The sequence below is a fragment of the Panthera pardus genome, unplaced genomic scaffold (assembly GCF_024362965.1).
Source record: "Panthera pardus isolate Hobbes unplaced genomic scaffold, ASM2436296v1 HiC_scaffold_10, whole genome shotgun sequence".
NCBI classification, from domain to species: Eukaryota; Metazoa; Chordata; class Mammalia; order Carnivora; family Felidae; genus Panthera; species Panthera pardus.
This window is the reverse complement of record NW_026526655.1, coordinates 67,274,909-67,300,975: the sequence shown is the minus strand read 5'-3', so window position 1 is coordinate 67,300,975 and position 26,067 is coordinate 67,274,909. Positions and strand designations below refer to the sequence as shown.

The 26,067-nt window shown below is 36.8% G+C and overlaps 1 protein-coding gene and 1 pseudogene across 2 annotated transcripts in view; both read right to left on the bottom strand.

Annotated features, from left to right (window-relative positions):
• The window catches only part of SLC38A11 (solute carrier family 38 member 11), a 56,261-nt gene extending 30,611 nt beyond the window's left edge, over positions 1 to 25,650 (bottom strand). For both annotated transcript variants that reach the window (XM_019458093.2, XM_019458102.2), the window contains exons 1-7: positions 25,440 to 25,650; positions 24,848 to 24,965; positions 23,022 to 23,096; positions 15,535 to 15,669; positions 14,044 to 14,109; positions 9,030 to 9,136; positions 6,753 to 6,832 (exon numbers count right to left, since the gene is read on the bottom strand). In XM_019458093.2, the coding sequence (XP_019313638.1) occupies positions 6,753 to 6,832; positions 9,030 to 9,136; positions 14,044 to 14,109; positions 15,535 to 15,669; positions 23,022 to 23,096; positions 24,848 to 24,965; positions 25,440 to 25,478 (620 nt within the window). In that variant the 5' untranslated portion in view covers positions 25,479 to 25,650. The remainder of the gene's footprint in view (positions 1 to 6,752; positions 6,833 to 9,029; positions 9,137 to 14,043; positions 14,110 to 15,534; positions 15,670 to 23,021; positions 23,097 to 24,847; positions 24,966 to 25,439) is intronic.
• Positions 16,999 to 17,809, bottom strand: LOC109272241 (40S ribosomal protein S8-like; annotated as a pseudogene).
• Positions 25,651 to 26,067: the final 417 nt, after the last annotated feature.

Here is a 26,067-nt window from a genome sequence, read left to right as displayed (position 1 = left end):
GACTGACATTAACTAGACTTTTCATAAATGCTTGTCGACTGGAAGAACAGACTACTCTATTTTTGCCCTTTGTTTGTGAATCACACCACATGCCAGTCTGGCTTCTCACTGGAAATAACAGACAGGTGAAAAACTCACTACGGCAGCCATTTAAAAAAATAATTGATGATGAGTAGAATACATTCTTAACACCGAGTAGCCTAAGCGGTTTCTCCAGCTCTGCTAGCACAGTGACTGGATGAATCTTTCCTGAGAATACATTGTCTTGCAGCTGTTTTTTCCTATTTTCATGTAGACTCAAGTCAAACGATGGATCTACTTGTTGCTTCATGTGAGCAATCTGTCTGGCAAAATGTACCAGTTCTAACACTGCTGCAGAACTTGGAATCAAATGGTATTTTAGTAAATCAGTTAGCTAATTTTGCTGGCATGGAAGTAGGCTTAGTAAATTTTTCTTTGACAGGGAATGTTTTTGCATGAAATTTTTATTGTCTCATGATAATTTTTACTGTCTCATTACTTCAAAATTATAGTTAATCTCCAAATTGAAGCAATTAAAAGCAGAAGGCACAAAGTTTCATTCATTTATTCCACTGATCATTCAACACTCTTTTGCTGCAATTCTAATTCTGTGTTAGGTTCTGTGCTGAGTCATGGGTATATGATGTGAAAAGAGCTAATGCAATCCTGTTCTCATGGAGCTTGCAGTTGTGGGAAAGGGATAAAATACACAAGAAAACATAAAATATGAATAAAGATAATTTAACATATAGTGTGATTATTTCATTCCTATGCACGGATCCCTTCTTACTTTCCATGGTGAAACTTCTAAATATAACCAACTAAAATATTCATGTTCTGAACATACCTTTGTCTACCACACTTTCAGATAATAATCTCATCTCTGAAAAAATATGGGCATGCACATTCAAATGCCCTTCTCTGGTCTTCAGAATGTATCCATATTTTACTCTCCATACTTGATCTTATTGTTTCAAGAGGAAGACGCATCCCAGTTCCTCGTCAGGGATTACTCTATATTTTAAATTCCAACTTTTCAAGATCTCCTGGGGGACTTGGTTCCATTTTTTGGCTTGACCTGTAACATGCTCAATATCTCCCATTGTAAAAACAAAAATGTATCTGTTAGAGTTCTTCCTGTCTCAAGCTACTGTTTTGCCATGTTACTTTCATTCATTGATGCTCTTAAAAAACAAAAAGAGGTGGGTATGTATTTGCCCAATTCACTTCCCTACCATTCACTTGCATCTTACTTTTCTCTAACCTGATGTCCACTAATATCATTTGACTGATGTTCCTAATGGTTACCAGTAACCTCCTGTCACCTGAGGTGGACATCCGTAGCTTGTATCATACAGTGGCTACTCCCTCTTCTCCTGGCATCATTGCCTTGACTTCTTTTGGGACCTCTTTTTCCTCTACTCTCAATCCATGTGCTTTAGTGGGAGTGACCCTATCCTTAGCATTAAGGGTAGGCATGTAACAAACACGAGCAAGTCAACACAGGCTATGATGATAGAGTTTGGGATCATCACCAGTCCCCATTAGAGGCAATCAGAACTAACAGTGGAAGTAAGGTTGGAGGTAACCTAAAAGAGAAACCTCATTCTCTTTTCATGGACTGGGACTTGAATGGATGTAGGCTGGTTCTGCTACTGCCATCTTGTCACAATGAGGAGACAGCCTTTCAGAAACTGGAGCCAAAACAGGAAGCAAAGCCAAGAAGTGGGAAAAGAGAAACTGTGTCTGATTTCATTGATTAAACTGCTAAATACAATCAAATCTAATAACGGGAATACCTTTGAACTTTGTAGTTATGTGAGACAATAAATTCTCTTTTGCTTCAAGCAGTTAGGATTCTGTGGTTGCTGTCACTTGCAACAAAAAAGGATAATAATTTAGTCATAAAAAATCGATGGCTCGTATTTGACAGAACTAATCATTGCCTTTTTCAAAAATGCACTATTCCTCTGTCTTTACCCATTTTTTCTAATCCTTCCTTTAATCCCCTCCAGGTCCTCTTTATGTATAGCATCAAATTGTAGAATTTTAGGATCAGAATGGATAAGGGGCAAAGAAACTAATACATATTAAGATCCTTGAGGAAGGCACATTTCATATGCATAAAAGCCTGTTGAAAGTATGGACACACTCTTTGGAATTATGTTTGGAACACCACACTAATGATTAAACTGCTATAAAAGAGATGTTATATGAAGAGAAAATAGTTGTAAATTTGGACTGCATGCTATCATTTCCATTCTGAATGTAAACAATGGAATATTAATGAGGCACAGAATGAAGGTTTTCATAGTGATAATGCCTCCAATGGTAGTTTGAAAAAAAAAAAAAAGGAAGAACTGTCATTGCATTTTGATACTAGCACACTTTCTAGAAAGCAATTAAATTGCCTTGCCACCTCAGTTTTTAGAAAGCAAAAGGTTGGAAAATGCAATAAAAATGAACATTATTTCCAAAGAGAACTGAAAGTCATTGGACTATAAGATATTTGAAATCATATCAAAAAGCAGAATTTATAGCCTTATGAGTTATGAAAAAGGAAATTGAATCGTGTGTTTTATTTTTAAAACACAACGACTAAAAAGGTGTTTCCATAGTAACAAGGTCAATACCAGTAGCCATTACAGACCTTCCTCCTTGCTGATAGTGGGTTTAAAGATCTTTTCCAAATACCATTTTAAAAGCCCTATGAAAAAGTACAGCTTTTCTGATCATTCCTCTGAACCAAAAATGAGGAAAAACACACATGGAGTATTGAGTTTCTCATGTTTTATGGATTATAAGCATTTATGGTTGTCATATTTTCAGAAAGAAGACTGCCTGACTAGCTATTATGCCAGCCCTCGAACATGGGATTTGATTAGCCTGATTGTAAATCTGGACAAACAGAAGTTGTTTGCAGTAGTATTCAAACAGAAATAAAAGGCAGCACAATATTAGAAAAAAAATACTTTTTTAACATCTAAATATTGAAAGAGTTAAGTAAATAATCCCTGTTATTAGAAAAATTGCAAAGGCTCAGATGAAGCATGATATCACCACTAGAGGAAGGTTAGAAAGATACAGACCACATTTTGTTTACAACAGAAATAAATAGCTCTTTGGCCATAAAATCAATTCATTTAGTGCCACCAGGAAATGGCCTCTCCTTCCTCTTTCCTTTGTATCAAGATACACTTGCCCATATGACAGTCATTTGTGCTGCCTTATCTTCCCCAATAACCGCGAGCCCCTTGAGAATAGAGATATTTTCTCTTTGTATTCACAATAGTATCTCACATACGTTTTGCATTTAAAAACTAAAAAATAAGTAGAGAATGAATTGTGAAAAATAATGGCACAACAGTGCCTAAAATAACACAAAATCTGTGGTGTATTTTTAGAAATGATACGTCAGTAAAAACGTGTACTCGTGATTTAAATCTCTTTAAACCAAGAGGCTCTAGATCCTTGTTCACAGACTCAAAACTGTTAAATAATGAATTGTTTCCTAGACCAATTCCCTCAGAGTCTCTGCAGCTGGGGTCCTGGCATCAGTATTTTTGACAGCTACTCGGGTAAACCTAAAGCGATGCTAGAGTTGAAAATCATTGCTTTAAACTGTCCACTGGGGCTCAATTAAAGATTAATTTATTTACCTCCAACTTTTAGCTACTTGTTTTTTTTTTCCTCAATATTGCCTCATAGTACTGTATTTGCCAAATCTATAAGACTTTTTTTTTTTTTTCTTTTGAGGGAGAGAGAGACAGCACACACACAAGCGAGCAGGGGAGAGGGGCAGAGAGAAAGAATCTTAAGCAGACTCAAAGTTCAGCGCGGAGTCTAACACAGGGCTCAATCCCTGTGATCCTTGGGATCATGACCTGAGCCAAAATCAAGAGCCCAACACTCAACTGACTAAGCCATCCAGGCAACCCTATAAGGCCTTTTATTATAACCTAATAATTTATTTTCTAGAGTCACTTTTTATAATAAAAGCTCCAATTAAAAAAGTTCTGTCTTACACAATTAAAAATGTTAACCAACAATTATCTATTGTATTCTGTTCAATATACTTATTAGTTTTTTGTTGCTGTAAATTCAGCTTCTGAAAAGCAGAGATGAATACAGTTCCATATAGTAGATACTAATCAAGGTCAGTAGAATTTAATATATGATGTTGTGCTTTTATGCTTACCTTTCCTGGGCCTGGAATGTCTTTCACACTTTTATCTACCTGAAAAAATTCAGACTCATCTTTCAAAACACCCAGATCGTATCTTTCTTCCTCCAGGAAGCCCTTCCTGATTCAAACTATTAAGCCCTCTCTTCTTTGGCACTGCTACTGCATTTATGCCTGTAGTTTGCACTTCTACTGCACTGCCATTTCTTTTTCTTTTCTTCTTTTGTTTTTAAAATAAGTCCATTTGCACTACTTGATTGTGAAAAACTTACACCAGGTGCTGACTTATGCCTCTCTGCTCTTTTACTCTCAGGGTGTGGCAAAATAGCTAGAAACAACAGGCATTCAGTAAGAGTTTACTAAATGAAAGAACGAATGTCCACAATGAAGTGAACTGGGTGCATTTCAAAACCACGATTTCTGAGGACTAAGTTGTGTCTCCTTCAAAAATTCATATACCCCACGTGATGGTATCTGGAGATGGGGACTCCAGGAGATAATTAGGTTTAGAGGAGGTCCTGAGGGCAGGGCTTTCTTGATGGGATTAGTGTCCTTATAAAGAGCTAAGTTATTGTTGGTATTAGTATGTAAATGTTTGTGAAAATCATCTCCCAAATATACAAGTTACTTTAAAATAAAGCTAAATAGTTTTTCTTTATTTTGACTATATATGTTAAAGCTTATATAATAATTTTCAAGCCCTTACTGAATATGGAATTTTTTATTTGTTAAGATGCACATTTGGATTTTTTTTTTTAATTTTTTTTAACATTTATTTATTTTTGAGACAGAGAGAGACACAGCATGAACGGGGGAGGGGCAGAGAGAGAGGGAGACACAAAATCGGAAGCAGGCTCCAGGCTCTGAGCCATCAGCCCAGAGCCTGACGCGGGGCTCGAACTCACGGACCGCGAGATCGTGACCTGAGCCGAAGTCGGACGCTCAACCGACTGAGCCACCCAGGCGCCCCTGGATTTTGAAATCCACTGAAATAAATATAAAAATTTTTAAGTTTTTTAAACTTTCATCTGTCTCATGCATAAGCTAGGTGTTTTCTAGAAGAGAGATATGAGTGCCATTCAGAATTGCCTAATACTGGGTCTGTGACTTGTTGAAATCAAATAAATATCTTGATCAGTTGGAAAAAAAAAAAAAAGAGATACCAGAGAGCATGCTGTCTCTCTCCCTCTCTGCCCTGTGAGGACACAGCAGGAAAGCAGCTTTCTGCAACCAGGAAGAGATCTCTCGCCAAAACCTGAACATACTGACAGCCTCTAGAACTATGAGAAAATAAACTTCTGTTGTTTAAGAACCCCAGTCTACAGTATTTTGTTCTGGCACCCCAAGCTAATACAACTATGAACTGGGATTAAGTTATTTGATGAGAACATTAATATAAATGCTATATTAATACTTATGCTTACTTATGCTTTTTTATTTTAATCCTTTAAAAAATACATTTTTTTTCCCAAAGGAAAGGCTATATCAAATGCAATTAGACTAGATATTTCATAATTCCTCCCAAATAAATTAGAGGCATAATTTTTGGTATTTTCCTGGTTGACTAAGAACCCAGACATCAGCATATGAAGTTGAAAATGATGTGATCTTTCAGAACAATTAATCAATAGGAAAGAATAAGTTATCTTGGGGACCTTGTTATCAAAGATAGTTATTTATCAGGATTCCTTTTTTCTCCCTCACAGGTTACATTCATTAAAGACCCAGTACAGTCTTTGTACTATGCTATAGACACTGTCTTAAGTTAATTTTATTTTGTCTTAAGACCAATTTAAGCTTGTTTCATTCCAGCATTCTCTTGGGTCTCTGGATAATAAACTCTCCAACCCTTATCTGGAGAATCTACTCTATAATCAAGGCATAAAAATGGAATTGTTTGAAATAGCAGTATCCACGCTTTGTCTTATAGATAAGTAATATTTTTAAAACTTGGGGAACCAATACTAAGTTATCAACATTTTATTTGGCCAAATAACATTCAAAACAAATGAATGCCACGGTCAGCAATTAACATCAGTTCACAAGTGACAAAGCATCTTCACACAAATTAATTAAAGAATATAATCTTAGTAGAGAATAAAAGGTGGTTTTCAAAGTGACTATATTCCTGTAGTGGGGAAACATCTACTATATTCCTTATTCTCATTTCGGCCTATGTTGGTGAAACTTCGTTAAGGGCAAATTTCTCTCGGATAGATAAAAAGTTTCTGCCATTTACCATTTTTCCTCCTGAGTGCTGGACTTCATTCCTATTTCTCACTATTCAAAACCCTTTCTTATTCTAATTCTTAGGATTGGCCATTAACATAAAAAGTAACCTCAGTTTAATCACATCAGCATGCAGGGTCCAGATGAAAAATGCCTGTCTACTTAGATGTAATTATTTTCTCTCATTTTGTCAAATACTAAAGATAAATAATGCTTCCAATGCCATGATTACTTTATACTTCAGTATTTACAATATAGTATATAAATATCTACTGAAGGCTGTAAATTAAAAACTAACCAAGATAGCAATAAAACTTACATGTATGGACTCAGTGAGACTACCCTTGCCATTACAATTCCAAGAATCAGAGTTGTTAAAACTGTAGACAGAAGAGAGATCTGCAAAAGAAAATGTAAAGATGTTGTCAATTTGGAAGAAAAATCGTTGTATTGAAAATATTAGGTGTTTCTCTTTTTACTTGTATAAACACATATACAGTTTTTGTTTACACAATCCTATAGTAGTTTATTCTTACAGACTGGTGTTGATAATCTCAAGCATGTAACTTTTTATCAGATCACAGTATTACTTTTTTTCTCAAAATAGGGGACAAGTACCATATATGAGTGCTCTAATCTTGCAACAGGGCTTGAAATGTTTTTAGTGGCTTACTGTATAGAATACAAAACTGGTGATTTTCATTCATGAAAGTGAAAGGGAAGTTGTTTTCTTTTTTCTTCAGGTCCTATTTTGGTGTTGGCTTGTGCTTCTTTTCTACCTATAATTACTTCTTCTGCTTCTGTCTTTACCTTCTCCTCTCCCTTTCAACATAAGACCCTCCCCACACATACTCACTTTCACACATTTTGGGTGTCCTCTCCCTTTTCCCTTCTATTCTCTAGCTCTGTTAGTCTATTTTTCCTATTTGGCTTTGCCCTTTGGTCTGTTTCTACAGTCTTTGCTTTTTCCCCTCTCTTCTGTCACTATTTCAATGGTTAAAATATAAACCGGTCTGTGTGTATATGTGTTCTGTGCACTCAATATTAGATCTGTGTTTCTGCCCTTAATTTTTTAATGGATACGCCCATTTTAGACTTCTTTCTCTAATAAGAGAAACATAATATGAAACTACTTTTATTTCATTTGATTGTCATTAACCTTGTTTCCTGGGTTGCTAGTTTTTAACTAGAAAGAAGGTTGTATTATGAGTCCTCTGATCTACTGAGGAACAGAGATTTTAAATGACATTCCCCAGGTCACACAGCTAGAAGATGGCAGAGGGAGAATTCAAATGCAAGCATCCTGACTCCAGATCAGGACTCCTAACTACTGTGCTTTGCTCACTGGGAGGTTTATTTAGATATTTCAATATGAATCTTTTAAAGGGAATTTAGGGAAAATGTCCAGGTATTAATAATATGATAGAATATTAGCTTTCTTTTTATGAATGCCCAGCCTTCTGCTCTCAGAAAATAACATTTACGTCTATAACATGTGAAATGGAAAATTGTTCAGCCATTTAAAATTTTTCACAAAAAAGCTCTTGTTTATTTCTGGAAGTCTGTTAGGGAATGAAGGTAGAGTGGTCAGGATACTTTGGAATATCATCTCCACTCTCAGCTCCATCTGGAAGGACTGTGGGTAACAGGACCCATAACATGATCCTTATGGAAGGATCCATAACTACAGATACACATGAAACATCACAGTAAAAAGTAAAATTCACTCAAGTGTTGAACTCTTCAAATTAGAACATAAAAAATATATAAATAACTCTCTTTAAAAATGATTCATCAGAATGCTTGGCAAAATATAGCTATAACACCAATAATATTTTGCATAAAATACAAACACTCCTTGAGAGTAATGAAATAAAAATATAAGTAGATAAAGGCTAACCCATGCAGATGAGCGTATATGGTGAGATGAATAATTACTTGTTTGGTTTCACTAAAAATAAATCATAATTTCTCTTTAGCAATAAGAATCATACACAATGGCCAAATTCTCATGAATCAATCAACATACTGACATTTAAATTCACTGGATGAAACACATTGTAGTTTACTAAAAAATTTTTAGCCAATGAAGTGAGTTATCCTTACTTCTTAAACTTAGTCTAACTTTAAATTGTTTGAACTACTATCTGTAAAAATGATAGAACATTTTTTCAGTAAATTAGACTTGTGCAAGTATAATTCTTTTTATTTTCTAAATTGAAAGTATGCTGTCTGCTTTCAGAGTATCTACCTTAAAAAAAGGAAAGTAAAGGACATATTTATTTCATAATCATTAACTATTTAACCATCAATTCCCACAAATAAGATTAATATTCAAGCACAGTTTACTCTAGTATAATTATAAGTAAACTAAAAGAAATTAAGATAAATATTATAATTAAGAACTTGGCCATAGAGAAGATAGTTTCACAAAATTAGTACAGGTAACAAAGTACACTTCAGTACCTTTTTATTTTTTATTTTTAAAATATAATTTATTGTCAAATTGGCTAGCATACAGTGAGTAAAGTGTGCTCTTGGTTTCTCATTTCTGCTCTTGGCTTCAGTCTGCACCTTTTTAAAATGTAAAAGTTACCTTTCCAAGCTTGGCTATATCACGATACAAGGACAAAGGCAGAGTAAAGGCAGCCGTGGAAAGCACAATAATGAAGTGGCGACCAATAAACAAGTTTGCAGGGTCAACTAAAACACAACAAATATTATAAAGTCTTTATGGATATGAGTAACACACCAGGGATACAAGTAATTAGCCAAATACTTAATTGCAAAAATAACTCAACATTAAATGTTACCTAAATGACAAAGATTTTGAGTAAATCCCATAAAATCGTGTAAAAATAGAAATTATTCACAAAAATATAAATACAAAATAACTTAAGGATGAACCTATAGTTCAAATAATCTTTAAAAAATTTTTTTTAATGTTTATTTATTTATTTTTTAAAGTTTTCATTTATTTTTGAGACAGAGAGAGAGACAGAGCATGAGCAGGGGAGGGGCAGAGAGAGAGAGGGAGACACAGAATCTGAAGCAAGCTCCAGTCTCTAGCTGTCAGCACAGAGCCTGACGCGGGGCTTGAACTCACAGACTGTGAGGTCATGACTTGAGCTGAAGTCGGATGCTTAAGCAACTGAGCCACCCAGGCACCCCTTAATGTTTATTTTTGAGAGAGAGAGAGAGAGAGTGAGTGAGTAGGGGAGGGGCAGAGAGAGAGAAAGACACAGAATCTGAAGCAGGCTCCAGGCTCTGAGCTGTCAGCACAGAGCCTGACATGGGGCTCAAACTCATGAACCATGAGATCATGACCTGAGTTGAAGTGGGACACTCAACCAACTGAGCCACCCAGACACCCCTAGTTCAAATAATCTTATATGTTTCATTCAAATCATTTTAATAGCCTTCTAGTCAGTTTTCCTGCTTTACCTTTCCTTTGTCCCCCTAGAGTATACTTATAACCCAGAAAGTACAAAGATCCTTCCCAAAGGTTAAACACATGATGTCACTGTTGGTTCAAAACTCTCTAATGACAAATCCCTTCAATAGGAAGTAAGCTACATGAGGACAGGGCATGTTCTGAGGATTTTTCTTTTTTTTTTTTAATTTCAGTATTAAAAAGAGACGTGAGCAGTAAAACTTAACATTTCAAAAATCAAGCTTTAGGTAAAGATATTCTATTTCTACACTTTTGTTGAGAAGCAGTGGTCTCCCTGAAGAAAAGTAGACAGAAACAACTTGTGTAGGGAAGTCTTTGGGAAGCTCTGCAGAAACCAGTATACACTGCAGACTCTTGGCTATCATAATGAATAAATAATTGTGTGTGTGTGGGGGGGGGGGGTGTATGTGCACACGTGTGCCTGTCATCAAATACAAGCAAAAGTTGTAAACATAAAATAAAACATACTTGCAAGGGTTCATATCATTTTAAAGCTGTGCTAATCATAGTGTTAACTTCAGGAGCTATATATCCATTCCAAGGAAGACACCACTGCTTAAACATTTGAGCTCATATTGAATTCTTTCAGAGATCCTACCACTAGGTTTTTGAAAGGTCCCCAGTGATACCAAGTCTGTGTTCATTAATTTGTGCAAAGTCTAAGGTCTATAGAATAAGTGAGTGAGTGTGGTTAAAAAAAAAAAAAAAAGCTATTACTGGGAAAAGTGAGACTCATTTTCTAATTTTCTCATATGGCTGATTAACTTACAGGGAAGTTCTCAGATGCAATTTCAAAGTGGTATAAATATACACACAAACACACACACGTACATACTGTAATAAAAAATAATCATGAATATTTGTTTAACTCAGACATAATTAAACAATTATCATAAAGTTGTGAAATCAAAATACTAAAACAGGAAGTTCAAGTTCCTGAACCCTGAGCTCAACTACTTACATATTTCTGGTGAACATAATTTGAATTAAATTATTTGCATATCTGTTTCTGTTTACCCTTTCGAATAATTTGCTCTACTAATATGTTTGGTAGAAAGTATAGGTTCTCTTCACTAGGAAATTTTAAGTCCTTAAAAAACACTGAAATAGAATCCTATGAATAGCAGAGACGAACCTAGTAACAAAGGCTCTCTATTACCATAAAGGACATTTTTTAATAAGGATCTAATGATGAGATCTATTATTTATACTGATCTTCTAACAAAAATACACCTGAATAAGTATTTTAAGTGTTTAAACTATAGTAAGATTTTTTTAAGTCTATTTATTTTGAGAGAGAGAGAGCACAAGCAAGGGAGCAGCAGACAGAGAGGGAGAGAGAATCCCAAGCAGGCTCAGCACTGTCAGCATAGGGACTAACGTGGGGCTTGATCCCAGGAACCATGAGATCATGAGATGAGCTGAAATCAAGAGTCAGATATTAACCGACTGAGCCACTCAGGCACCTCTAAACTATAGTAAGATTTTTGAGAAATTTCAAAATCATCTAAACATACACATTCTTATACCAACATTTCTTACTACTTAGACTTGTACCAACGCTTTGGTTATCTGAGAGAAATATAAGCAATTCCCACTTGCCAGTCTAAGACATTGGTGATATATTTCAGGGGAAAAAATACAGCTAAGGATTTTATCTACTTCTAAAAGTATTTTGGCATCATCTTATACTTTATAAAATATACAAACAAGGCACACATTATAAAATATTCCATTCAACAATGATAAATAAACTGTGATAAGGGGCACCTGAGTGGCTCAGTCGGTTGAGCATCCGACTTCAGCTCAGGTCATGATCTCATGGTTTGTGAGTTCAAGCTCCGCGTCGGGCTCTGTGCTGACAACTCAGAGCCTGGAGCGTGTTTTGAATTCTGTGTCTCCCTCTCTCACGGCCCCTCCCCAGAGTTCATGCTCTGTCTCTGTCTCTCTCTCTCTCAAAAATAAACAAAAAAATTAAAAAACTGTGATTAGAATAAAGTGTGTTCTTTGCTATGTGGCCTATTTTTTTAAATTCATTTTTGATTATTAAAAATTTAATAACCAGGGAGGGAGGTTTAAAGGGAACTTTAGCTTTGTAGAAGGTGTTTTATTTATGTGAAGAGTATATATCCATATATTATTTATAACTAAAAAACAACAAAAATGTGATCGAAATGTTTCTCTTTTGGGGAAATTTAAATTAATTTTGGTCTATTTTGTTGTACAGCCGATATTATACAGGAGAATACTGAACTGCCATCAAAGCAAATAGGATAGGTATCTATAATTTGATATAAAAGTGTGTCCCTACTATACTACTAAGAGAAAAAGCACATTATAGAATGAGTTGTATAGTATTATCTTAGTCATGTGAATATCTGAAGTCATACATATTCTTAAGACTCTGGAGGTATATGTTAAAAAGGAAGGGAGGAAGGAAAGTAGGGAGAAAGTTGTTGGAAGAATTGTCCCTACCTGGTTTTCCCCAAACAAAGAAATTATGAGTATGCTCTATCTCCTCTATTTTGTCTGTGTTTTCTATTATTTCCTAGTAAATATATATATTTTTCAAATAAGAAAATGAAGTGATAAAAAGATTTTTCTAAATTAATATATGCTCCTTTGAAGACATAAAACGTAACAAAGGAAACGAAAAAATCTTCATGAATCCAATTAAAAGATAATCACAGCTGACATGTGAATGTATTTTTTCTTGTTTTTTCCCTTAGTTGTTGATGAAAATAGAAAGTTTACATAATTAGGTCATATTTTATACACGGCATTCTTCCACTCACATGATCTCAGTTTATGAAAACATGATTTGTAGGCTGGGGGCTAGAACAGAAGCTGCTGATAAGAGCTAACAGTGTTGGGTAATCCTGCTATCTGCCAAGGACCATCGGTATTACCTCTGTTGTTTCACACAATTCTATGAAGCAGGTGGTACTCTACTTCGTAATTGAGAGATGAAGAGACTAGAACTCAGAGAGGGCATTAACCTTCTCAAGGCCACACAGCCAGCAAACAGTGTGTCTGTGATTTGATGGCCAAGTCTCCCTGATCTCCGTTTCCACTAAACCCTGTGAAAGGAGTAGGTGTGATTTCTAGTTTTAGGTTTTGTTTTCTTTCGGTTTGTATGTGTGTAGGATGAGTGATTCAGCACTGAGAGGAAAGGTGTATCTGCATCGCTGTCAACGATGATAACAACTGTAGAGTTAGGTCACCGTGAACTGAGGATTATGTGACTTGGACGGGAAGCTCTTCAAGACAAAAAGACTTGTGACCTCTAAGTTATTTAACGTGCCATGATATAGTGCAAAGTCAAACAGGGAGTGGGGTTGTGGCACATGTTGAAAAGGTCTGCTTGAAATGTTCATAGTGGTTTTTCAATATCAGGCCAAACGAAACAACCCAAATGTCCCTCAACTAGGTGACAGATAAACTGCTGTACATCCATATGATGAAACACTCCTCAGCAATAAAAAAAGAGCAAACAACTGATACATCCCCAAACTTGGATGAATCTCAAATGCATTATATTCAGTAAAGGATGCCAGACTTGAAAGTCTACCTATATACGATGCCATTTATCTGGCATTCTGGGAAAAGCAAAACTAGGGAGAGAAATCGTATAGTGGTTACCAGGAGCTGTATATGAAGGAGGGTTTGACTACATAGGGAAATAAGGAAAAATTTTTTGAGGGGATGGAATTGTTCTGTATTTGGACTGTGATTGTGGATATATGGCTATGCATTTGTCAAAACTCACAGACCTATACATTAGAAAGGGCTAATTTTACTGTATTAAATTATATCTTAATACAAATAATGGGGGAAAGTCAGCTTGCTTATTTAAGAAACAGCATAGTAAAAACAGTACATGAAAAATGTTACTACAGAGAATTGGTGATATGTAGCACAAGATTTTTAAAATACAAAGTATTCTAAGTATATGAATAGCAATGATATCCTTTAAACAGCTAAATAAGAACTAAACTGTCTATAAAGGTAGATTAATACTTTAGGATCAGAATGGATCATGGATATTGCTAGATATCTGAAGTCATCCAATTCTTCCACTTGCAAATATTTTGCTTGTAAGTTATTATGAACAACATTAACTATGAATAATACATAAATAAATATATTGACTCACCTCCTGGGATTCTTTGGAAAACTTTACTCAAAGTATCTCCAGTTATTATGTTGTAACTTATCATAGCTAAAAACATAATTAAAATAATACAGTTACTGATAAGCCATCGCATATCTCATCTTGAATATTTAAAATTTTGTTTTGCATTTAGCAGTGTTTTCTCCAATTTTTTATTTAAATTCCAGTTGGTTGACGTACAGTGTAATATTAGTTTCAGGTATAGAATTTAGTGATTCATCACTTATATATAACACTTGGTGCTCATCACAACAAGTGCCTTCCTTAATACCCATCACTGATTTTCAAAGTAATGTTATTCCCAAATATTGGCATACTCCTACATCTTTCAAATATGTATTGTGATTATGAATATGTACAACTTCAAAAATAACTAGATAACAGATTTATGGGAGAATATAAATTTATATTACAAAAACATTTTCACCTTACAAATCGATTCTTTTCCAGACAGAACACCTTTAAATAATAGTGAGTTTTGGTAGTCATTTAAAATGTGATTTGTTGGACACCTGGGTGGCTCAGTCGGTTAAACATCCAACTTCAGCTCAGGTCATGATCTCACTGTTTCCAAGTTCGAGCCCTGCATCAGGCTCTGTGCTGACAGCTCAGAGCCCGGAGCCTGCTTAGGATTCTGTGTCTCCCTCTCTCTCTGCCCCTCCCCCGCTCACACCTCTGTCTCTGTCTCTGTCTCTCTCTCAAAAATAAACATTAAAAATTTTTTTTTAATTAAAATTAAAATGTGATTTGTTTTGTTACTAAAGTTCAGTTTCCAAACATGTTTTCTGTAACACATGCATTGCTCAAAACAAGGAACAATAATAGAAACTTGTGAAGGCTCCCAAATACCCCCTCATTTAAAAAAATAAGATTTGGGGGAAATAATAGTCTTAGCCTTCCATGAAGACATAAGGAGCTACTGGTTTGAACAATAGCTTCTATATTACTGATTTTAAAAATCAAGTCAATTCGACCACTGGCAAACGTTAACAACGCACCTAAGAAGACATGCTCACCAGTATGGCACAAATTTTAAATTGCAATTTGGCCTTGTTTGTACATGGCTTCCACAGACCCTTAGGTTTTCAAAAAATGTATTTCAGCTTTAGAAGAAATCTATTATTTCACCTATTCACTTTTGTTTTTTTATTATTTTGTTAAATGTTTACTTTTGAGAGAGTGTGCGAGGGGGGAGGGGCAGAGAGAGGAGCAGGCTCTGTGCTGACAGCAGAGAACCTGATGCGGGGTTCAAATTCATGAACCATGGGGCTCAAACTCACGAACTGTGAGATCATGACCTGAGTTGAAGTAGGATGCTTAACCGATTGAGCCACCCAGGTTTCCCTTACCTATTCACTTTTAATCTACTATTAAAGCTACTTTCTTCAAAAATAGTTGTATGCTTATGAAATAATTCCAATATTCATTGTCACCTTACCTATGAGGATATACCTGTAAAAGGAATCAACTTACCTATAAAAGGATACAAAAACTGAAGAACAGAGAGGAGGAGATATCCCGGAAAGCCAAAGGTTTTATTGACCAAAGACTGGTAAGTGTCTGTTCCAGAGAGGGCCCCTCCTTTTATCAATAAAACAAGGGAAAAGTCTGCAGCAAAAATAGCAATTAAACAATGTCAGATTGCATTTAATACACAAGTTTTAAAAAATATTTTGACTTAAAGACTTCAAAGAAACTTTTTGAAGAGTTTAATTTAATGCCACAGTAGATTGGCATGACAAGGCTCACTTTCTTCTCATAAAACATTACCTTTCATGAAACAGTACTATTTCCAGTCATATATTTTTCAATTGAGATGCAAATACACTTAACATATCTGTGCAATGACCTGGACAGAAGGAAGTATGCAGACTAGAAACAAAGCATCAGTTTTCCATTTTACTTTCCTAACCTAACCAATGTAATGACTTTTACAAGGATGTGGCTCAACTGTCCAAGGAACAGAATGTAGGTAATCAAATATTTCATAGACATTCAATGTGTGAAAACCAAGAATGAAAAATGATTCAAGCATTCAGGAAAAAAATAGATTGAGGAGAATCAGATCATTTGTTTTATAACAAAGTACAAGTAGGAACTTTATTTTACAGTTATTGTGGTTAAGAGAGAACCCCAAGAATTTTTTTTGTAATTTATATTTTAAAGATTTAAGCTCTCATTTTAGAGTTGGATTTGAAGACACAAATATATAGAAATTATATAATTAAAAGTTGATCTCTCTTTCCTTCCCCCCCACTTAAATCAATGTTTTTTGAATACTAAATGAATGACATTGAAGGTGCATTGGGTACACAGCTATGTACAGGGTATGATTCTTGTTCTTTCTCTTCTGTTGCTCATGCTTCCAGCACAGGTGATTTTTTTTATCCCTTAAGTAATTTGGAAATGCATTAAAATACAAAGGAAAAAACAGAAATCATTGCAATATGCTTTCTACCTTGATTCCCTCCAACATTCTTGAATCTTCTTTCAACAAATTCACCAATAAGCTTCAAGTTGATAAATCCAACTGACACGTCCTAAATCTTAATCTAACTTGCTATTTCAAGTTTTTTCTTTTATTAAAACTTTTTAATGTTTATTTACTTTTGAGAGAGAGAGACAGAGACAGAGACAGAGCACAGGTGGGGAGGGGCAGAGAGAAAGGGAGACACAGAATCCTAAGCAGGCATCAGGCTCTGTGCTATCAGCACAGAGTGGGATACGGGGCTTGAACTCATGAACTGTGAGATATTGAGCTGAGCCAAAGTGGGAGCCACCCAGGTGCCCTAGCAATTTTTTTGTTTACCATTCCCCTCTTCCTCAACCACCTTCCCTTGGCCTTTGTGACTTCACTTTCTTTTGGATTTCCTCCTACCATTTTTTTTTTTTTTTGACAGAACAATAAACATGACCAAAGATAGGAAGCAGGAAGATTTATTTGCCTTTCAGAGCTTTGATTTTCCTCAGATACAACTTTAGTTTCTTGTCCCCTAGCACATAGCCACCTACTCCACCACACTGTCTGGTCTTGAAGCGACGTATGCAAGAAGCTTGCCCTGCTGGAACCGCTCCTTCAGAAGACCATTGATTTGGGCATTCTTTCTCCTTTCATCATATTTCTTCTGAATTTTCTTTGATTGTTTTTTGTTTAAAGCTTCTCAGGAGTCAGGTTGGTCCCCTTCTTGCAGCACAGGGACAGTACACAGTAGGACTCCTACCACTGTCATAGGGTGTGCTGTCAATGAGCACGATACAGTTATTCACCAGGGTTTTGGTGCTGACCAGTTCGTTGTTAGATGCATCACAGACAACATCAATAATTCTTGTTTTGAGTGTACAACACTGAGAGCCTCAGAAGAAGTTCCCCACGGCCAGTCTCAAGGCACGGTCCTGCCTTCCCCAACATGGACTGTGTGTATGCGGCAGGGCCAATCAGGGTTTGCAGCGGGCATCCCAGCTCATATTTGTGCTTCTTGTAGGGCTTTCTCTTGCCCCCTGTCTTGTGGTGCTTGTGCCACTTGTCCCCAGAGATGCACATTGCTCTGAGCGCTGACTGCAAAAGAGCGGATTTCCTCCTACCTTTTGACCAATCATACAGTTTTTTGTTTTCTGTTTTTTTGTTTGTTTTTACCAGTTTCTTTCATTCTGTTTAAAACCTGGATTCTTGGGACTTTTTTCTCACTCCTCAAAATGAACTACTGTGATCTTACTCATGCCTGTGGCTGTAATTTTCATACAGCTATTATTAACCACCATCATTGTATCTCTAAACCAGTCTCCTCCAAACTCCAATTTCTATATCTAGCTGGCTAATAAGCATTTTACCTTGGACATCTCATAGATATCTTTATTTTTTGTAATGCCCAAATGTTAATTTATAGATTTGTTCTGGAACCTGCTTCTCCATCTATATTTCTCCAAATTATTAACAATATCAGTAGAAATTTGAGAATCACCATAGACTTCTCATTACCCATCACCTGCTATATTCTTTTGGTCACCAAGTCCATTAACTACTGCACCATAAATTATTCAACAGTATCCCCTCATTTCTAATCTCTAATATGTTTTATTTGAGGGCTTAGGCTTTTACCAGTTCTTTCCTTGATTACTGCAAAAACTCCTAATAGTTCTCCCATCCACCCATCTGGCCCCTCTTCAAGATACTTTTGACATGCCTTCCCTACCAAGATTTTCTTGACGTCTCCCCTCTACCAGATGGAACTGACCACAGCATACACCTGATCATGTCTTCTGCTTAAAATCCTCCCGGGGAATCCTCTAACGCTTTTGGATTAAAAAATCCTTTTCATGAGGCAGAAAAAATTACTTATTAGCTGTGTGATCTTGGGTGAAAGACTTGATTTTCTCGAATCTCAGCTGTAAAGTAAGACAATACACCAAATTTTGAAGAGTCTGTGAGGATTATGATATTTAAATGTCTACCACCATGCCTAGCATGCTATACAGGCTAAATGAATGGGAATTTGTGCTACTTTTGGTTATTTTCTATAGGCTGCATGTGGTGGTGGAGAAAGCTCTGTATTTGGAGTCTGATAACAATAATGATAACAGCCAGAAAAATACTAGCAAATACTTTCACAGCACTTTTTTCTGTGCCAGGCTTTTTCCTAAATGCTTTATGCATATTAACTTGCTTAATTCTCACAGCAACTCTAAGCAGGTGCAATTATTACCCACCGCCTTTAAAAGATGAGAAAAGTGAGCCACAGAAGGGTAAGCAAATTGCTGAACTTCACAGGGTTAGAAAGGAAGAGTCAGGACTCAGATCCTGGTTGTCTGGCTCCAGAATCCATGCACTTAGTCAAAGTTACAATTTTCTTGTCAATAACTGCTAACCTGGGGCAAGTCTTTTAACCTATCAAAGGCTCAATTTCCTTCTCTGAAAGAGTAGAACATACTCCATGAAGTAGAATATCTACTTATGAAGGATTAAGAACAGTGGCTGCATTACGCTTAGGATCCAGCCAGTCTGCAGGAAGCAGTAATGATGATCATTACATGGGAGCCTTCATAAATGCCTCTGCAAACCTCTAACTTCATCTCTCTCCCCTTCGAACATCAACCCTATGCTTTAGCCAGATGGAATCACTTACACAGCTTCCTTTTGCACTTCCACATTTCCCTCTGCTTAGAGTACCCTTCCATTTTCTTTGCTCACTCATCAACAGTCAGTGGAGGTGTCTCTTCATTCCCAAAATATGACTGCTCCTTTGAGACTGGGTTAAGTGCCAGTATCCGTATCATAATGCACATATTTATGTATTTTTATTATGGCATTTTCATAAAGTATTATAATTCTATGTCTGTCTGCCTGACACAACATCGTGAGCTTCATACAGGCAGGAATAATGTTCTTCATTGGTATAATGACAGCAATTGTCACTAAATATTTGTTGAATGAATTAATATAGCAGGATTGCTAAATGTCTACATAACTGATCAAAATTCAGTGTAATAAATGGCCTAATGAGTATATTTAAAAAAATTCTAAAATCACAAAAGACATAGAAATTAATTATATTGCCTTTGTTTAAAACCAGGAAAAGCTTCACAGAGGCGCTGAGTAAGCCTTGGAGGATATACAGGATTTCACCAGGTAGAGAAGAAAAAGAATGTCAAGCAGGGAGACTATCCATGGGAAGGCAGCATGACAGCACAATCTGCAGAGAATGGAATATTCCAGAATAGCTAAAACATAACTTCGACACATGGTAATGTTCGTGACAATGTGAAAGAGATGCTAGATTAGTTGGAGATGAAACGAAAAATTCAGATTGTGGCTGATCTATGAAGGAATTTGAATGCAATATTTTTTTTTTTTTCTGTTGTCATTATGCAGTCTTGGAATGTCTTGACTGGGGAAGTGAGAGACCAGGCTGAGGTTTTATAAAGGTAATTCTGCAGCAATATGGACGACTGATCAGAAAGTGGACAGATGCTATATGTAGGAAAACTCAATAGCAACTTATTGATCAAGAAAGAGAATGAATGAGGACCTCAGTAACAGAGAGGGGGTAATGTTTCATAGATATTGTCAACTTTTGGTGAACAACTATATGCTTGGGATGAGAATGCTGAGTTTTATAAAAGTTCAAAATATACTGCTTAAAGTTAACAATTTGCTAAGAATCTAATCAATAAAAAATGTGTTTATCTGCCTGTAAAACAAGCTATATATATATCTTAAAAGCTTTAGGAATCTTAAGTATCAATCACCATAACATTGCGACCTCACTTTAAATATACTGCATACAAATTTTAGATAAATCCATGAATGAGTCTACGTTATCCAACATAAAAATTTTCTTTTAAATCAGTATATATGTTTGAAAAATAAAAATTATTACACTCTAATCAACAAATATAAAAATCTTAAACAAATTAAACTAAAGCATTTGTTGTAAATATTTACAATTTGTTTTTATTTCCCAACATTTCAAAAATATGAAAACAGAAAAACCACCTCCTAGCTGGACATATCTCATTAGAGGCCTTAAAAAGAAAAAAAAAAAGAATAATTATAAAGAAAAACAATTGTGTAATTACAGTGTCAATTTATTTTTTTAAGTTTATTTTAAATTTATTTATTTTTGAGAGACAGCGCGAGAGCATGTGTGCAAGTGGGGGAGGGGCAGAGAGAGAGGGAGACACAGAATCTGAAGCAGGCTGTGCTGACAGCTCAGAGCCTGACATGGTGCTCGAACCCACAAACTGTGAGATCATGATCTGAGCTGAAGTCAGAGGCTTAACCAACTGAGCCACGCAGGCACCCCTTATCTATTTTGAAAGAGAGAGAGAGAGAGAGAAAGGGAAAGAGAATCCCAAGCAGGCTCTGCACTGTCAACAGAGAACCCATCGGATTGGGGGGATGTGGGGGGTGGGGTGGGGCTTCAAATGACAAACCGAGAGATGAGAAATTGTAAACTGAGCCAAAATCGAGTCAGAAGCTTAACTGACTGAGCCACCCAGGGGCCCCTACAGTGTTAGTTGAAAGAAAAATTCAGTATTATATCCTACTTGTAGATTTTCCTCTTTAAGGCCTAATTAAAAAATAAAAGGAATCACAGTCTAATTTTTTTTTGCTTCTGTGTGGTCATCCTTTATTCATCAAAGTTACTTAAATATTTTGATCATGCAACTGAATAAGAGTAACTAATTTCTACTGATTAGTAACTTTGCAATATATGGCTTTGCAAAAAGGCTGTTCACAGTCACTGCTACAAGTTTATGCATGGCATTAGTTGAGACAGTTATTCACATTATGATTTATTTATGTATAATGTGATTTGGCTTGGGTAAATTGTCAATTCTCAAGTATTTAATTCTTAGGTGATATATATTTTTTAATTTTTTTCTATCTACTGGCTTACAGTGTGTGTAAATGTTTACAGCGCGCTTAAATAATCCACGGTTATTATGCCTGGGTGGAAATTAATTGTCAGTGATGACTGACTGGGAAACAGGAAATTAAAAACGACAAGAGTAATCCTTGAATGGGATTTTTTAGTGTGATGAATGTTCTCATGAATAGAATGCAATTTTTAAACACCAGAAACTCTGAATAAGCACAACGTTATGGGTCCCATGGGTTACTCAGTTTTGGGTCTTAAGCTACAAAATAAGAGCTTAGAAGCTCAAAGCAGCTTAGGTTTGGGGAGAGCAGGTGGTGAGAAGAAAGCAGGGAGGAAAGCAGCCCAGTGCTCCTGCAGCTACTGTGGTAACTACTGTGTGCTTTACTCTCTCTTCCTCAGCCTGAGGGAAAAAACAGCAGAGTTAAAGGCTGGTCTTGGAAACCTGAGATTTTGTGAGGGGATGGCATTTTGGGCTCCAGAAGCAGAGCTGACAAGAGATTCCTGGGCATGGGATTTGAGGGAGTACCCTCGAGAGAAGGGGAAGAACAGGACAGGGGAAGGGAAACAGCTCAGCCAGCGCATGGTCTCAGGTGAAGACTATCCTCAGCCCAATCCCTGTGGTGGAGGCCCTCTGGAGCTACACCTGCAACACTCACTGGTGTCTCCCGGAGGCTGGGAGGTCAGCTTTTGTGTTCCTACCAGTCAGTCATTGGCCAGAGGCTGGGCATCATTACCTCACAGGAAGGTGGCACCATCGAGAGCCAGGTCAACTGAAGAAACAGACAGCTGAGGAGTTCTGCATTGCCTGGTAAAAGGCATCCAAGTGACCACACACAGCAGCCACCATACCAACAGCCACCGCAAGTGGGTATCTGGTTTTGATCACTGCCTCTTTCACAGTGACCCTAAGGTAGAGGAAGGACCCTGTGGTTGTCATGAGGTGAGTTGGGGGGGGTGGCGGGTAAAAGGGCAGGGATGAGAACAACAGGAAGAGGAGGTGAGTATGAGTTGTAAAGTAGCAAAACGTGAGTGTGAATGAACATGTTACATGAAAAGGGGGAAGCAGAAGAGAAGTGATAGAGAAGCACCTTATTGCTGCCCTCTAAGATAGTGGTAGGTAGGGAGCCTGGGCAGGCACCATGGGGAGCGGGTGGTGGACACCCTGAAAGGTGCTGGTTGAGCACCAGGCCTTTCAGTCTTACCTGCACAAAAATAGCTAGAAAATATTGCTCATTCATGTGCATCTGCTTAAGGTATTTGTGGGAGAGGAAGGCCTGATGTCTACACTTTCAGAGCAGTCTCTCCCAGCCTTTAAAATGACTCCCCCATCTACCGCTCTCTGCACAAAGTGAAAAAAGGCACATGAAAAGGATTTAGGCTTGGTGATATATAATGCTTTTCTAATCTGTTCAGAGGATTAGTAGGCAAAGTAAATCTTCTCGGACATAAATGTCTAAATTCTTTAGGATTATTTGATGCACTTCTTAATTAGGAAATTCAATTATTTGTGTGTGTGTGTGTGTGTGTAATCATCATTGCACAATTTAAGTTGCAGGAAAAAGCAATTACATAGTATTTTACCTGTAACATATGAAACCCAGAATAAAAGCAATATTCCCAGAGGAAAGCCAGCTTGCTTCATTGAATAAGGTAATCCTGGAAAAAACATAAAATGCCCCACCCATCACATTAATAAAACATACAGAAATTTAGAAGTTTCCCCCCAATTCCTATATATAACAAGCTCATAAAGTGACATATTTACAGGACATGGTTGTAAACAGTGCACAAGGCTACTCAAATGTTAGTATGTTAATACTATTTCAGAATAAAATGCAAGCTAAGGACATGTCAAGAAAGCAAATTTATGAGGTGACAGAATAAGAATAAGAAAGCAGCAAGATGCCAGTTCACACAAATAATGTTCACTTCAGGGTGAGGGGAACGTGACCTTGAATATGTGGAAAGTAATGACCTAAAGCTTTCCTTTCGTGCTAGCTGGGAAAGCAGAGAAGGTAATAAGGCTACAGAAGGGGATATGAGGAAAGACTAATGCCAGAATCAAAATGGTAACCATGTAGGAAAAAGAGAGAAAAATGAGAAGGCAAAAGTATTTTCTATAAAGCTGAAGGGTTATATAAAAGTATTTCCTATGAATTTTTTGGGAAATGGTCAATTTTAGATTATGGGCAATACATATTTAAGATAAAATGTATTTAAAATATTTCCATCAAGAATTTATTCCATGAAAAATTTTTCCTTAAAAAATCTGCTGTACATAATTAAGAGGCACTTTTCAATGCTGCTGACACGAATCAGCTTAAAAGTGTTCACATTAGGAATTAACTCCGGAATTCTGCCTGGCAAAGTTGCCCACACCTCTCTGGTTCATGGGGGCAGAATTTCAAACAAATCGTTGCCCCTACTTGATTACTTTGCCTCACCTACCTCTATTCTGTGTACCACCAAAAAGAATTGTCTATATATGGAATCAAGTAAAATCAAGAGACACATCAGCTTGCAACAGATGAAAAAAGTAACTCAATTCAGATGAACATTCAATGATGACTATAACTAAAAGGTCAAAACTTTACAGGAAAAAGTAGTATTCTCAATGAATTTTGCAGGATTTTGTTTTGTCTTGCTGTTTCTTAAATTGGATGTTTTCCAAGAACAAATAGAATGATAAGCACTGAAAAAATAATTGCCTTAATTACTCTAATGCAACGCACCTAATGTTGTCAGAATTTTCCCCTTGCTTCAAACTGGGAAAATATGAGCTGCTCATTTCTTTCAATTCTGATTATTTGGCTCCTTCATTAAAAAAAATCTATGTATTTTCATTTAACCAATATCTACTTATTAATTAAATGATACTTAAAATTAATATATCATAAGTTTGCACTTTAACTCTAGATAGATAGGCAAGGAAATACTGTATGATTTAATTATTCACAAGATTATTATGTTTTCACATTAAACTTATGTACCTTCAATATTTCCAAATATCTGGAGATTTACACTATAGAAGGTCATAGAAAGGTGGTTCAAGTAATGGTGGGCACTTCAGGAAGATGGAAAAAGTATATTATTATTTATTTATTATCAATTGACCATAGAGCCCATAAAAATAAATTCAGCAGATCCCATATGCAGCTCCAACTTTATCTGCCACTTATGGAAGATGCTCTCAAATGAGGAAAGAGTGTGAACAGAACCTCATCTTCAGCATAAAAGTGCACATGGTTACACTGGGAAAAAAGGAGGTGATTTTATGGGAAAAAATTACCAATTTTAATACTTAATATTTTTTCCTCAAAAATAATCCGTGAATACTAGCAACAGAGTAAGAGCCTTAAATTTTGTCTTTTCATTTAAAACTTAAAACAAAATAAAACAACACTTACCTATTATACCAGATCCTATAATCGAGTTGACAACATTAAAAACAGCTGTGGACTGACGACAAGTTTTCCCTTTGTGCTTATGTTCAGAAACGAGCGTTTCTCTGTCATCCAGATTGCTCTATTTTGATATATAAAATGGCAATTAAATATTTACTAGGTCAAATATTAGAAAAGTGTCAGATAAATATGCAATGTAGGATAACGGTAAGAAAATAATGAGAGTAGGATAATAATAATATAACGTATAATAATAATAAAGAGCAACAATAACAGCTAGGAACAGAGCATTGTAAACAAATTCCATCCTAAAATGTCCCAATTATAGCTGCACCAAGTTCACGGACTGCTGAATGGAATCCCAGAATACAGGCTCAGTTAGGGAGCCAATGATGCGATTTTGTAAGATTAAAGGGGTATATTGAAAAGTAGCTGCCAAGAAAGAAAAAAAAAAAAAAAAGTCAGAGGAAGGCAAAACTTTTTCTCCTGGAGGACTTTCTGCAGTGCTAAAACCCAAGGCAGCAGACCTCTGTTGCAGGGTGAATGAAACTGGAAGGGACCTGGCTTCAGAAGCTGCCCCAGTCCCCAGCTTTACCTGAGGCAGGATGACGGGCCCCTGCGCCTGGTAGCCCATGGCTGCAACAGAGTCCTCGGCAAGCGGAAAGCTTGCGGGCCTGGGAAGCCCACTCTTGCTCTCCCAGCCTCCCCTGCGACCTCGCACATCCGGGGGCCCGCGCGGCGGGAGAGGGGAGCGAGCGGTCCCGCGGCCGCCCCTGGCCCCACCTCCGCAGTTCAGCGGGGGCGCGGGCTGCAGCCCAGAGCTTTCTGGGCTGCAGCAGCCCCGGCTGGTTTCTTCTGGGAGCTCGTCCAGCCAATGCACCCTCCTTCTCAGGCAGGATGCTACACGGGATGCTTCTGATCTGGGCAGCCCTCTCTCCCCTCACCAGTCTTTCCCCACCCGCGCCCCACCTCCAGTTGGAAAGTACAGTTTGTTCTGTGCTGCCCTACCCAGACTGTGCTAAGAGATACGATGGCTTCATTTTAGTCCACTCCAAAGTTAGCTGCTGCTCTTTGGATGGAGTCTTACGTCCAGGTAAGAACGCAGTAGCACCCCTGCTCCCATGGAGCATCTTTTCTATTCCCACCACCTCCTCTTCCCTACACATCTTCTGTGTTAGAGAGGACAGACGAAAATGTAGGACTTTTATTTTAAATGGGAAACA